This window comes from Mastigoproctus giganteus, chromosome 1 (genome assembly GCF_048544385.1).
Source record: "Mastigoproctus giganteus isolate SK-2022 chromosome 1, ASM4854438v1, whole genome shotgun sequence".
Taxonomy (NCBI): domain Eukaryota; kingdom Metazoa; phylum Arthropoda; class Arachnida; order Uropygi; family Thelyphonidae; genus Mastigoproctus; species Mastigoproctus giganteus.
In genome coordinates, this window is record NC_143575.1 from 30102405 (window position 1) to 30117729 (window position 15325).

General features: G+C 37.1%; 1 protein-coding gene across 1 annotated transcript in view; it reads left to right on the forward strand.

Annotated features, from left to right (window-relative positions):
* Window positions 1–15325, forward strand: part of LOC150090676 (kinesin heavy chain-like) — a 201913-nt gene that overhangs the window by 110532 nt on the left and 76056 nt on the right. Inside the window, exon 11 of the mRNA XM_090368489.1 lies at window positions 8469–8617. Within this exon, the coding sequence (XP_090224615.1) occupies window positions 8469–8617 (149 nt within the window). The remainder of the gene's footprint in view (window positions 1–8468; window positions 8618–15325) is intronic.

The following is a 15325-nucleotide window of genomic DNA, read 5'->3' on the forward strand; positions in this document are numbered from 1 at the left end:
TTTCATAAGAATATATTTTAAGGATTATTTAAGGTCATGCATTTTTTAAACTGACATTTATTTAAATTATGGCATTTTATTTAATTGCCTTAATTTAAATAAATGTCAGTTATTTCTTCTCTCTAAAAATATACAGTTGAAGTTTAACAAAATACTAGTGATTATAATTGAAAGCAACAACTTTGCCATGAAAGTTCATGAGTTTCAGCTAGTTTCAATTAAAAACAGTAAAGTAAGCTCTGCTTTACTACAGACAATAATGATGTATGTTGAATTCTGAATTATAATTTATTAGTAGGAATAATAATTTCATTTAACATTAAATTAGATAGTGAAGGGAATTGTTTTGTATGTACATGTAAATATCTTTGATGATGGGAACTGCTCATCAAAGATATAATATATTTGATACATTTCCAAAATAAACAAACATTACATCAACAACAAATTTTAAGCTTTTGAGTTTTTTCCCTCCTGAAATATATATTTCATGGATTTTCATGAGCTGAATCCAAATTTGATGTCAGATAGTGCCTAGTGCCCATTTAAAAAGGAATGCAGATTATGCTTACTGAAAAATTTAATGGATTTTAACAAGTATTATGATAGATAGGTAAAAATATAGTCAGGTTTTTTATTTGTTTTTTTTTTTTTTTGCTTTTTAAATGAGGAGCTTGTCTAATCAATGGCCAGCAGTATTCTGCCAGTATACTGAGCTTCCACTTTTCTTGGTAACATTTTTTCATTGATGGAAATTTTCACTGTGTTCATCAGTGTCTAAAAAAAGTCTGAATGGGAATGGAATAAGTGTTTTTAGATGCATATTGCAGCCAAGATTTTGGTAGGCTTGAAATTTATTTTCTTTTTGTTGCTCAAAAAACATTTTTTTTGGCTGATGCATGCTTATATACCATACATCAGTATGGTATATAAGCATGCTTTCTTACATCATTTGTCACTATTAATACTAAGTATTAATAGTGGCAAATACTAAATAGTAGTAGTATTGCTAATACAAATACTAATAATAGTAGTAATTGTAATAATTACTGATGCTAATATTAATACTAAGCTGTGCTACTCTGCAATAGAAACATACATCCATCTATATTAATTGGTCATCAGTCCACACAAAAGAATCCCATGAGAATCCATGGAGCATCTCTTAAAAAATGCAGTATGATAAATAATTGTGGTACATCTGCAATGATTTTGGAATTATTAGAAACATTTAGATCTGTAATTTTGCATTTTGCTGTACAAAATACTGTTACTTTTTGTGCGAATGATACAGTTAAGCCAAAATCATTCATCATGAAACTATGATCCCCCCCCACACACACACACACATATGTATCTTGCATCTGGAAAGAAAAATGTCACCTATAAGCTATTAGTTGAGCAAACAAACATATTAGTACCATGGTTCACATAAAATTAGGTCTAATGAAAAATTATTTCATAAAAGCTATGTACAGGAAATGAGATTTTCAATATTTAAAAATAAGTTTCTATGCATTAGTGACACCAAAATCAAAGGTGAATTCATCAGTCTGCAGATCAGAGAAATTTCGTATAACCAGATATTAGACCCAAAAGATTCTGATAATTCCAAAATCTTTGCAGATGTACCACAGTTATTTATCATACTGCATTTTTTAAGAGATGCTCCATGGATTCTCAGAGATTTTCATGGGATTCTTTTGTGTGGACAGATGACTAATTAGTATAGATGGATGTATATTTCTATTGCAGCATAGTATTAATATTAGTGTTAGTAATTACTGCTATTATTTAGTATTTGTATTAAATACTAATAGTAGTATTAGAAATACTACTATTAGTATTTGCCACTATTAATACTTAGTATTAATAGTGGCAAATGATGCCACTATTAATACTAATACGTGGGCCAAAAGAAAAAAGAAATGTTTTGTACATCATCTGTCCATACTTTCTCATACGCTGCTCTACAAAATTAACGGGACACAGAAAACGTGGTAACTTGTGCACCATGCGATGAAACGGGACAAAATTTGGTATGGTGATGTACCATAGAATAACAATGAAATGAGGAAACAGTGAGAAGCTTTGGACAGGTATAAAGGACATTTATAGGGGTTATAAAAGAATTACCAAAAAGGTCACATTACAGAAGCTGATACAAGATGATCACATGACATCAGTATGGTATACCCACCTAAACAGGCCTGACAGCAGTGAAACATGCTCGATATAAGGGTATCCATAAGATTTTGTGGTAACAAATCCCATTCTTCCACCCATGCAGACCTTAGGTCACCAAGTGACCGACGAGTTGACTGTCAGCATGCAATGCGATGCCCAAGAGCATACCACACATGTTCTATTGGATTTAAGTCTGGTGATCGTGCTGTCCACAGCAGTCACTGGATATCTTCAGTTTCAAGTTATTCCTCCACCATTTGAGCTCTATGTGCAGTGGTGTTGTCATGCACGAAAAGAAAATCTGGGCCAATTGCACCCCTAAAAAGTCACACATAGGTTTCGAGGATCAGTTACAGTATCCCTACCAAAAACATGAAGAGGGCGTGGCCATTGATCATTATTATGCCCCATGCAAGAACACCGCCTCCATTGTAAGTGTCCCTTTCCCTGATGTTGGAGGAATAGTACTACATTCCTCGTTGTCTCCAGATGAAATAATGTCTGGAATCTGTTTCTAACCTAAAACGGGATTTATTGGAGAACAGAACTGAATTCCATTGGTCAGGGCACCAAGTCACATATTCATGGCACCAGTTTCGATGAGTTCTGCAGTGGTTTGTGGTTAATGAGATTCAAACCACTGGCTTCCTTGCATAGAGTCTATTTGAATTGAGACTTCTTAACACAATCTAGTTGGAAATGTTTTCATTTGTGGCTGCCACAACTTCCAGAGACAGTTGATGACAGGACATCATAGGGTTCTGTCTTGCTGTTAGAGCCAGATAGCAGTCTGTCCTGGCGCCTCTGTAGCCAGGTGGGCAGGAGCAGCAGTGTGTAGCACATGCTTCTTGATTAGACCGAGGTTCGAGCCTGTGACCACCAAATACAGAGGATGTGGAAAGGTCAGAGAATGACCACCGCATATCCCTGGAGCAATATGGCCTTAGTTGCTAATGCTCCTAAAAGCCAAATAACAACAATAGCAGTCTGTCCTGGTTGACATAGTCGTATAACCTTGGACAGCTCTTCTTGTAATGGTTCCTGTCTCCTAAAACTGCTTCCATAGTGCCGAGATGCATTGCGTGACTCATTAAGCCAGCTTGCCACCACTGCCTGCGACTGCCCAGCTTCAAGTTGCCCAACAGCCCACTATAAAAATCATCTAAATGCCGATGACCTGCCACCCTGATTACTGGAGATGTGGCTATCCAATTGAACAAGCCAAAAAATGGGAATGAGGTGATGTGGTCGCAACCCATGTTTTTATAGGCTAATTTACATAATGTGTGGCTTTCTATTGGATCCTTGGAATTTGCCTGCCAGGATGCCTAATATATTTAAATATTTGCCTTCGGTGACACTGTTCACAATAAAATATTCGGAAAAAACATTGTTTTCTGTTAATTTTATTGAGTAGTGTAGTTTGCCTAGTTCTATTTTCAATTTATTCACTCTATCCACTTCCATAACACCAAATGGAAGCCTATTTTAACAATCATCTACATGTTGGCTGCTGAAGCAAACTTCCAGACATCTCTCTTGCAACGATACTTCTTCAGTTTGAATTTATTTCACCCCTTATGTGTAATCTGAAAAAAAGGAAGGCTGCCATCAGAATTGAGCTTATCAATTCATTCAAAGCCTTAAACACCTCAATCAGATCTCCTCATAGGTGCCTAGTCTCCAGATGTTGCAATTTGCAAACCTGAATCCTTTCCTGGTAAGAGCATTATTTTGCTCCTCTCAATAATCTCATTGCTCTTCTCCGCACCCATTCCAACATATTCACAGCCTTCCTAAAATGAGGTTTCCAGACTGTATACATTACTTAAGACATGGCCTAACCATTGCCTTATACAACAAAATAATCACCTCCTTATTCCTGCTGGCAGAATTCAAAACCCCCATGAGCTGTACTAACAATCCATCTGCAGTGTTTAGAAAACTTCATGTCTAACTGCACAATTCCCTCAGGTGTTTTTCATTCTTCACTACCTTGTTTGTGGTACCACACAGTTGGAACACTAACTTATGACCACTGCTACCCATATGAAGTATCTTGCATTTGTCAGTGTTAATCTTCAATTGCCACTCAGCCCACCAGCCTAATTTTTCTAGATCTTGTTGCAGTACATACCCTGATTACTATTAACCATCGTGCTGATGTTGTTTCTTTTCACATCACCACGTGGTGGGACCCCTTTTCTTCAAGGACAGTTAACAATAACAAATACTAGGAGCTTATATATTAATCCATTTCATTATTAGAAATGGATGAATGTGAATACTGGTTACAACAGGACCTTGGTGTTGAGAGTTTTTTTTTGGTGATTATGTTATTTTCAAAAATGTGTGGCCACCACACTGGCAAGTGCTATATATAAATTTATTCAAAAAGAGAGCTTTGAGATCATAGAGCACTTTAGGGCTATAAGCCTCAGTTTGCAAAATAGTTAAATGACATGTAAGTTAGTTCAAGTGCATCATTTCTACATACAGCCAGCTACACAGTAACTAGGAATTGGCATCATTAAGTACATCTCATATTGTGAATACCTTCACAACATTACCTTGATATTGCACTACCTCAAATAAGTAACGCTTAACCAAACCAATGGAGAAGACTACTGTTACTTACAAAAAAATGTTTGCCCATTTTGTTTTTGTTTGTATGATATGATAAACTATTACAAAGATCTCTTTTAGTGCAGTGCATCATTTCTACACGCAACCAGCTACTAAGTAATGCTTCACCAAACCAATGGAGAAGACTACTGTTACTTACAAAAAAATGTTTGCTCATTTTTTTTTTTTTTTTTTTTGTTTGTATGATAAACTATTGCAAAGATCTCTTTTAGTGCAAGTGCATCATTTCTACACGCAGCCAGCTACTAAGTAACTAGGAATTAGCATCATTAAGTACATCTCATATTGTGAATACCTTCACAACAAGTTACGTTGATATTGCACTACCTCGAATAAGTAACGCTTCACCAAACCAATGGAGAAGACTACTGTTACTTATTCTTGGCAGATACCACCACCTAGATGGCATCGTTTCAGAGCTTGTTGGCTCCTCATCGGTGGGCTGGTAGGTACCCTGGTGATGCAAAATCATATTGTGAAGTTATACTTCGCAACTAGGTTGTCATCATTGCATCACCAGGGTACTGCCCACCCACCGATGAGGAGCCAACAAGCTCCGAAAAAATGCTGTCTAGGTGGTGGTATCCACCAAGAATAAATAACAGTAGTCTTCTCCATTGGTGAAGCGTTACTTATTCGAGGTAGTGCAATATCAAGGTAACTCGTTGTGAAGGTATTCACAATATGAGATGTATACTTAATGATGCCAATTCCTAGTTACTTAGTAGATGGTTGCGTGTAGAAATGATGCACTTGCACTAAAAGAGATCTTTGTAATAGTTTATCATACAAACAAAAAAAAATGGGCAAACATGTTTTTGTAGGTCCCTTAGTTTTTTTAGGCTCTAATGTGTCTATTGGATAATATGGCCTTGGTTGGAAAAATTAAAAGCCAGTATATAACTGTTCAGACACTTCACAAGTCACATCAGACATGGTGAAAAGAGTTCATGCTTGCATTTGGGAAGAAGGATACTTTCACTATTTATTATAACCTCAAATATTATGTTTATAATAATAATTTAAAATGTAAATTTATTTACAGTGAATGCAATGTGTCACTTTTCCAGGCGTAATGAAATTTTCTGTTTATACTCCGGCACGACATCCAAGTCAGTAGAGTTTACAATAAATCGTCAATACAAATATTTATTGTATTTATTTGTCATGGGCTTGAACCCCAGTCCACTCAAAGAACGTGTGCTATGCACTCTCACTCCTGACCACTTGGCTACATCAGGCCTGTGGTCATATGCAAATGCCCATGCAGATACACGTATGTCTTTTCAGTTGCAGAACCACAAATTAAGTCTCTTCAACTTGATAGTTTTAAATTGATAGTGCAGGTGCTTGAATACTTTGAAAGGTGATATCTGTGGGACAGAATTCCACAGGTATCACCTGACCCGTGTTGACTCATACTAATAATCTTAATTTGGAATTCAGGATATTGTCATGACCTTAAATATTTGTATTCTAAAATCATACTTAACTAAATAAAAATAAATAATTTTCTGTTTATGCTCTGGGATGGCCACATAAGGTGAGAGGAGTTCACAAGCTAGAGTGAATACAAGAACACCCACCATATTTAGCAGTCATGTAGACTTAAATCATCATTGTCCACTCAAATGCATGTAACAACCATATCCTTATGCAAGAGTGTACCACAGAGGGTTTCTTGACCACATGGCTACAGTGACCATTCACACTTTACTGTTTTTATTGGAAACCTTATTAGTATTAGTAACGGCTGCATGGTGCAAGAAAGCTTATGGCTTATACTGCACCAGCCAAAAAAATAAATAAATAAATAAAATAAAATAAATAAATAACTAAATAATAATAATTAATAAAAAAAAAAGGAAATTAAACCTATCATCCTATGTGCTTCCCTTACCCGAAAGTACTGTCCAGATGACCTTTGAATTTCCCCAAACTGTCGGCCTCTACCACTCATGAAGGCAACTTATTCCAGTAATTTATAACTCGCTGGCTAAAATAAAACTTCCTGCAGTCCAATCTAAACATTTCCCCCCGTAACTTGAATTTATGTCCCCTAGTTCTAGCATCATTTATAATCTTGAAAATTTCGTCCTCATTCATTTTACTGATGCCTCTCAGAGCCTTAAACACCTCAATCAAAACTCCTCTAAGGTGTCTAGTTTCCAAACTCTGCAACCCACATATTTGAAGTCTTTCTTCATAAGGACGCCCTTTTGCCGATCTCACCAGGCGAGTTACCCGTCTTTGCACCCTTTCAAGAAGCTCGATGTCTTTCTTTAGGTGCGGTCTCCATACTTGAACACAGTATTCCAAGTGTGGTCTAACATAAGCCTTATATAATGGGATAATCACGTCCCTATCTCTACTTGCAAAAGTTCGATAGATCATCGATAGGACACAATGGGCCTTCCTTGCAACCTGTTTACAATGCTCAGAGAATTTCATGTCTGACCGTATCGTAACACCCAAGTCCCTTTCCTCCAGTACTGGGTTTAGTTGAACTCCACCAAGTGAATAAGTTATTTTGGGATTACTGTTTCCCAGGTGTAATACCTTACACTTTGTTGGATTAAATCATAGCTGCTATTTTTCTGACCATTCCTGAAGTCTATCTAGGTCTCTCTGAAGAAGCTCAGCTTGACAGTGATCATTAACTACTCTACCAATTTTAACATCATCTGCAAATTTAGACATCAAGCCCTCTATCCCTTCATCAATGTCGTTTATGAAAATTAAAAACAACAGTGGTCCTAATACTGATCCTTGGGGAACCCCGCTTCTTACATCAACCCAACCTGAGGAATAGCCATTTATCACAACCCTCTGCCTCCTGCCCTGAAGCCATCCTTCTATCCATCTAAGGATTTTCCCAGTGATTCCAACCTGTTCCAGCTTATAAAGCAACCGCTCATGTGGGACTGAGTCAAAAGCTTTGCTGAAATCTAAATAAACAATGTCGAAATTATTCCCTAAATCCAGCTCGTGAGTGACCCTTTCGAAATAGCGAACCAGATTTGTTAAACATGATTTTCCTTTTACAACACCATGCTGAGTATCCTTGAGAATTTCAATTCAATCCAAATGATCCTGAATTCCACCCTTGATCATCGCCTCCATGATTTTCCCTACTACTGAAGTCAGACTGACAGGTCGATAATTTCCAACTTCACTTTTAGAGCCACCCTTATGTATGGGAGATATATTTGCACTTTACCAATCCAAGGGAATCTCCCCAGAGTCTAATGATGCTCGCATAATTAGCCTCAATGGTTCAATGCACTCGCTTGCCGCTGCCCTTAAGATTATAGGGTATATTCCATCAACTCCAGGAGCCTTACTGGTCTGTAAGCTCGAAAGTTTTTTCATTAAATAATCCTGCGAAATTTCAATATCAAAATTTTATCCTTTATTATATAAAGGCTTTGTTATATAATCTTTCTTCCCATGGAATGCTAAGCTATATATGCCACAAATAGTTAAACTATTATTTGAAGGAACAAATTAAATAAAGCCTTTATTTTATTTAATAATAATAATAATAATAATAATAATAATATAATAACAGCATGTATTTGTATTTTGCTACATTAGATGCTTTTCTGTTTAACTTCCCTTATTTCTTTCCTTAGAGTAAAGACCATTAAAAATACTTTAATGATACATGAAGAACTCACTGCTGAAGAATGGAAAAGAAGATATGAAAAAGAGAAAGATAAACTGTCAAGGCTGAAAAAATATTTGATTCCTACATTTAAAGAACTGAATATGTGGAGGAATGGCAAGTAATGGTTTTCAAGCACAAATATAGCTTTATATGTTTTGATTTTTTTAAATTTCATTATTAATGATAAAGGAACAAAAACCAAAAATCAGAAATATATATTTTGCTTGTGAATTTATATCAGAGAATGGATAATAAACTTGAATCATAATTAATAGATAATTTAATGTACATTTAATCTCTTTGGACAAATTATACGGATTTTGATGATTTTGTTACATAAATCCAGTCTATGAACCTATTTATATATTGTAAAAAGTAAATAAATGCATAAGAGAATGAATCTTTAAGCTGTTGTGATTTCAGTTATTCATTATTATTAATCAGTAGCAATGGGCAAGTGCCATTTGGAGAATAATTAAGATTATGTATCATTTTCCCTTTATGCCTTTGATTTAGATCATGGAATTAACTCTTTTTAACATCAGGATAATGTTACATTCATTTAACAAGGATCCTTTTAATAATTAGGACTATATAGTATGTACTTCAGCTTTGTTAGCCAGTAGACCTGGCTTTCAACTAGATTTTTTTAGTCTTAGATAAAGAGAGTGAATCAGGTCCTCTAATGTCAGATTATAAAATTCCCTTTCCCCCCACTCAGGTATTAGTAATAGTATTAGTATACCCATATAGGGCAAAGAGGGGAACAGGCATTCCCCTGTTCCTATATAGGGGCTTAGAGGGAAACAGGCATTCTGTGTGTTATCAGACACTTAGTCTAAAACACTGAGGGATCCAATATCTTTCTATTTCAGAAGATTTAGGAGAAGTCCGGTTGGCCTGCCTCCCTAAAATCCACTCATGCACACCTTCTTGATGGTAAGCCCTGTTACGTCACTTAGGTGGCAACGAATGTGTAGAGTGGTTCTCTTCAAGACGCCAGGTCAGGATGAAGAGGAAAAGACCAAACCCTCCAGCACATGACAGTAAGACGAAACAAATGGCCCTCAGTTCCCAGCGGCTTTCACTCCCCCCCCCCCCCCCTTACAGCAGCAAGAGGATCAGAGTGCAAGCAGAGGGTGCTAAGAATCTCTGGGTACGACCAGGCTGCCATGCACGGAAACTGAACTTGGCCTGTTACAACATAAGATCGCTCATCGGTGAAGACAGGATATTAGAGCTTGAAAAGGAATTAGAAAATGTGAATTGGAATATCATCGGTTTGGCTAAAACAAGAAGAAGAAATAAATCTCTTATAAGTTTATCAAGTGGAAATCTGTTGTACACCAATGGAAACAGTGAAGGTGGAGTTGGCTTTCTGGTCCATAAAAATTAGATAGTATGAACCAGAGCTGTAATGCTCAATACGTTCTAAGTTGATATATAGAAGATGATATACAGAAGTTGATATACAGAACACTTCCGTATGATACTCTCCAGAAATTAAAATTAAAATGAAATTAAATTAAATCACATGAAAATTCTGCTAATGTTCGTCGGCCATATCTCATCTCCGATTCATGGGCTTTTACGTGCATGCGCAAAGACAAATAATCCCTATTTAAGTTTCATACTCACCCCTATTCGGTAATTTTCATTCCTGTAAACACGACATACGGTCGAAAAGCGTTGTCAGCTTCAAGAAGGAAAATCGTTTTGCAATTTTTTCGTTAAATTCTTTTAATTAATTTTCTTATTTTTAATTGTGTTAAATTGAGTTTTATTGTGTTAAATTGATTTTTTAATTATTTTTTAAATTATTTGTTACTCTAATGTAAGTTTTTCGATTTTTTTGTTTTAATTTCTGGAGAGTATCATACAGACGTGTTCTACATACTATATTGAGGTAAACTTCTCTTATCATTTTACAAAGGTCCATAAAAATATAAAAAACAACATTTTGGAATTCAAAAGTACATCACCAAGGGTGTCAAGACTACTACTCAGGATTTCTAAGAGGTATAAGCTAAAGGTTATAATGATTTATGCACCAACATCGAGACATGATGATGAAGAGATTGAAGAAATGTACACCGAAATTGAGAGTCTTCTAGATGAACAGAAAACTCACTACACTGTCATTATGGGGAACTTCAATACTAAGGTTGGAAAGGGACAAAACAGTGCAGAAAGGGGAACTATAGGAAATTTTGGAATTGGTGAAAGAAATGAAAGAGGTGAAAGACTTGTGGAACTTGCAGAATCTCGAGGAATGTCACCCTTTCTGTTCACCCTTTTTTTCAAAAAAAGGGTGAACAGAAAGTGGACATGGAAGAGCCCAAATGGATTAACAACTAATGAAATCGATTTCATCCTCACTAACAGAAGATATATCGTGAATGGTGTTACTGTCCTGAACAAGTTAAATGTTGGAAGTCATTACAGAATGGTAAGATGCACACTTGATATAGATGTAAGAAAAGAAAAGAAAAAACTGACTCGAGTAAATAATACAAAGGTCTTTGATATAACAGAAGAGGAGAAAAAGCAGTATGTACTGGAACTTAAGAACAAGTTTGAGCTTCTGCAGACTGCTCAAGACCAAGATATCGATGAGGAATATTACAATTTTCTGAAAGTGATAAAGCCCAAGAAACCTATAGGTAAAAAGAAATCCCAAAGAAGAAAAATCCCAATGATGAACCGAAGATGACAAATGAAGAGAAAAACACTGACAAGGAGAAAATTGAGTATACTGAGTTATGCAAAGCCATTAGAAAGAGACTCAGAGTGAACATAAGAAAATTAAACACAAGAAAAGTAGAACAAGCATTAAGGATAAACAAAGGATTTAAATCAGCAGTAATACAGAAAGACAAATGATACTGAAACTGAAGAATAGTGATGGTGTACTTATAAATAGCAGAGAAGGCATAATTCAAATAGCAGAAGACTATTATAAAGAGTTATACAAGGAGCGAGGGAATGATGCCAGCAGTGGGGAAGATGGATTGCAAATTAGTAACACATACAACATACCTGATATCCTTCCTGATGAGGCACAACATGCGTTGAAGAAAATGAAGAACAAGAAAGCCCCAGGGGAAGATGAAATTACTGTAGAGTTGTTAAAATTGGGAGGAAGAGACATGACACAAAAACTGGCAAGACTCTTCACAAAATGCATTAGAGAAGGTGTGATGCCTAAGGAGTGGAATAATGCAATCATAGTTTCTCTGCATAAGAGAGGAGATAAATCAGAAATTGGAAATTATAGACCAATTAGCTTGTTATCCCACATCTACAAGTTGTTCACAAGGGTCATCACTAACAGATTAGAAAGAATACTTGATGAGAATCAACCGAAAGAGCAAACTGGCTTTAGGACAGGATTCTCAACTATCGATCACCTTCACGTAATATCACAGCTAATGGAGAAAGCAAATGAATATAAAACACCATTATGCCTGGCATTTGTGGATTATGAAAAGGCATTTGACTCCATACAGCATAAGGCAATGTTTCGGGCACTGGAAAGACAAGGCATAGATACCCCATATATTATGATTTTGAAGAAAATATACGAGAATGCTACCTCCTTTATTAGACTAGACAAAGACAGTAGCAAATTTAAAATTGAGAAAGGAGTTCGACAGGGAGACACCATATCTCCAAAGTTGTTTACTGCTGCCCTTGAGGAAGCTTCCAGAAGATTAGACTGGTCGCAGAAAGGAGTAAGTGTGAATGGAGAGTACCTAAACCATTTACGATTTGCAGATGACACTGTGGTCATAAGCCACGATCCCAAAGAATTAGAGGAAAATCTTAATCAGTTATGCAGAGTTAGTAAGGATTTTGGACTAAAGATGAATATGGCTAAAACAAAAGTAATGTTGAACAAGTATGCCACAGAAAAGGATATAATGATTGAAGGAGCAGCAATTGAAAAGGTGGATTCATATACTTACCTGGGACAAGTCATTAGCTGTAATAATGATAAATGGCTGGAAGTCAAGAGAAGAATAAATTTTGGATGGATAGCATTCAGGAAATATAATCACATACTGAGGAGCAATATCCTAATTTGTCTGAAACATAAAATAATGAACCAATGTATACTCCCCACCATGACTTATGGAAGTGAAACTTGGGCACTCACCAAAAGAATGGAAGAGAAGCTGAGAACTACACAGCGAAGAATGGAATGAATTATATTAGCATTAGTAGAGGCATTTGATGCAAGAAAGCAAGCTTATGCAGCATCAACCAAAAAAAAAAAAAAAAAAAACCACTTCCACTTCACCCCTCTGTTCGTTCAAAATACCTGTCCAGCTGAGCCTTAAACTTATTTAGGCTATCAACTTCCACGACAAGGGATGGAAGTCTGTTCCACCAACCAACCACTCGCTGGCTAAAGGCAAATTTCCACAAATATCCTACATCTGTCTTTCCTCAATTTGAATTTATGCCCTCTCAGGTGATTATTCTGAGCGAGAGTAAGAATCCCATCAGCATTGAGCATGCTCAAACCATTCAATGCTTTATACACCTCTATCAGATCACCTCGCTGGTGCCTAGTCTCCAGACACTGTAATTTGCAAAACTTAAGCCGTTCTTCGTAAGAGCACCCCTTTGTTCCATTCAGTAATCTTGTTGCCCTTCTCTGTACTCGTTCCAGCAGCTCTACATCCTTCTTGAAATGAGGCCTCCAGACCTGTATACAGTACTCTAGGTGTGGCCTGACCATTGCCTTATACAAGGGAATAATCACCTCCTTATCCCTGCTACAAAAATTCCTATATATCATTGACAATACACCATGAGCTACTCTTGCAGCCCATCTGCACTGCTCAGAGAACTTCATATGTGCCTGCACAACCAACCCCAGCTCCCTTTCATTCTCTACCACTGTCAGTGTAGTACCACAGAGTTGATACGTTGCTCTGGGGTTGCTGTTTCCCATGTGTAGTACTTTACATTTGTCAATGTTAAACTTCATTTGCCACCTCTCAGCCCATCTGCTCAACCTTTCCAGATCCTGTTGCAGCAGCATAGTGTCAGTAGTGTCCTTGACAACCCTGCCTACCTTTGTATCGTCTGCAAACTTCGACATTAAGCTTGATATACCATAATCAATATCATTTATGAATACAGAAAACAATAATGGACCCAACACTGACATTAGTCCACGATGAGCAGTGTCCATTGATTACCACTCTCTGTCTTCTCCCCCTCAGCCACCCCTTTATCCACAGCAGCAATTTGCCTCCAATGTCACACTGCTCCAATTTGTGCAGCAGTCTTCCATGTGCAACAGTATCAAAAGCCTTTCTAAGATCCAAGTATATAATATCAGAGTTATTCCCTGCATCCAGTTCCTTTGTGACTGCATCATAGTATCCAATCAAATTGGTCAGGCAAGACTTCCCCTTAACAAAACCATGCTGTGTCTGAGCTATAACTGAAGTCTTGTCTAAATGATCCTGCAGTGCTTCTTTAACTAGTGCCTCCATTAATTTTCCTGGAACAGAAGTTAAACTCACAGGTCTATAACTGCTTGTGTCAGCCTTTGATCCTCCTTTGTGAATTGGGGTCACATTTGCACATCTCCAGTGTGCGGGTACTTCCCTTGAGTCCAAGGAAGCTCTCATAATTATGGCTAAGGGTTTGCTTACTTCCTCTGCCGCCTCCTTTAATATAACTGGATAGATCCCATCCACCCCAGGTGCCTTTCTTGTGTTTATCTTCAACAGTTTCTCCTCCACTTTACTCTCAGTTATTACAAGATTCTCTAGCTTCCTGCTAGAGTTGAATACACCCCTGGCTTTCCCCTCGCTAAATAACTCCTCATGTGTGAATGTCGATGCAAAATATTCATTTAGTTTGTTAGCTACCTAAGCAGGATCATCAACAGTTGACCCATCGATATCAAGTGGACCAATCTGATTCATCCCCTTCCTTCTAGAGTTTACATAAGTAAAGAACTCTTTGCTGTTTTTCTTTGCATCCCTTGCCAAAGATTTCTCGTACTCTGCCTTCGCCTGCCTAACCTCCTTTGTAACTTGGTTACAGATCAACTTGTATCTATCATAGGCTTCTGTGTCATGTGTTAATTTGTATGTATCCCATGCATGTTTCTTCTCTGCCATATGCCTCATCAGTTCATCTGACATCCATTTAGGCCTAAACCTTGAACAATATTTCTTAGTTGGTATGTAAAGTTTAGTAGCTTCCAAGATAAGTTCTTTGAATGCTTCCCATTTTGCATTTGCTGTTGGTAACATCATCAGTTGGTCCCACTGTATAGAATTTAAATACTGTCTCAGTCCATCGTAGTCGCCTTTACGAAAGCAATAACCCTTCCCTTTACCCCTAATGGTAGTTACTTCTTTGAGTAAATCCCACTTCAGCACACTGTGATCACCGCCACCTAGTGGTTCATTTATCTGCAGATTCTTAATGCATGAAGAGTCACTGCTGATAATCAAATCAAGAGTATTCCTCCCTCTAGTTGCCTCCCGAACATGCTGATGTAGAAAACAATCATCCAATAAATCCACAAAAGCCTTGCTAGTGTGCGAGTGACCAGCCCCCAAACTCCAGTCAATATCTGGGAAATTAAAATGTCCCATTATAAGACTCTCTGATTTACTGGCCCACTCTGTTTCCCTGTGCAGTTTCTTATTATACTCATCAGAGTCATTAGGCCTATAGCACACTCGTACTCTCAATTTTGATCTCCCAATGCTTATGTCACACCAAACTGACTCGACACTGCACTGTCCAGCGATGTCGACTGGCTTCACTTCCTTGGATTTTATG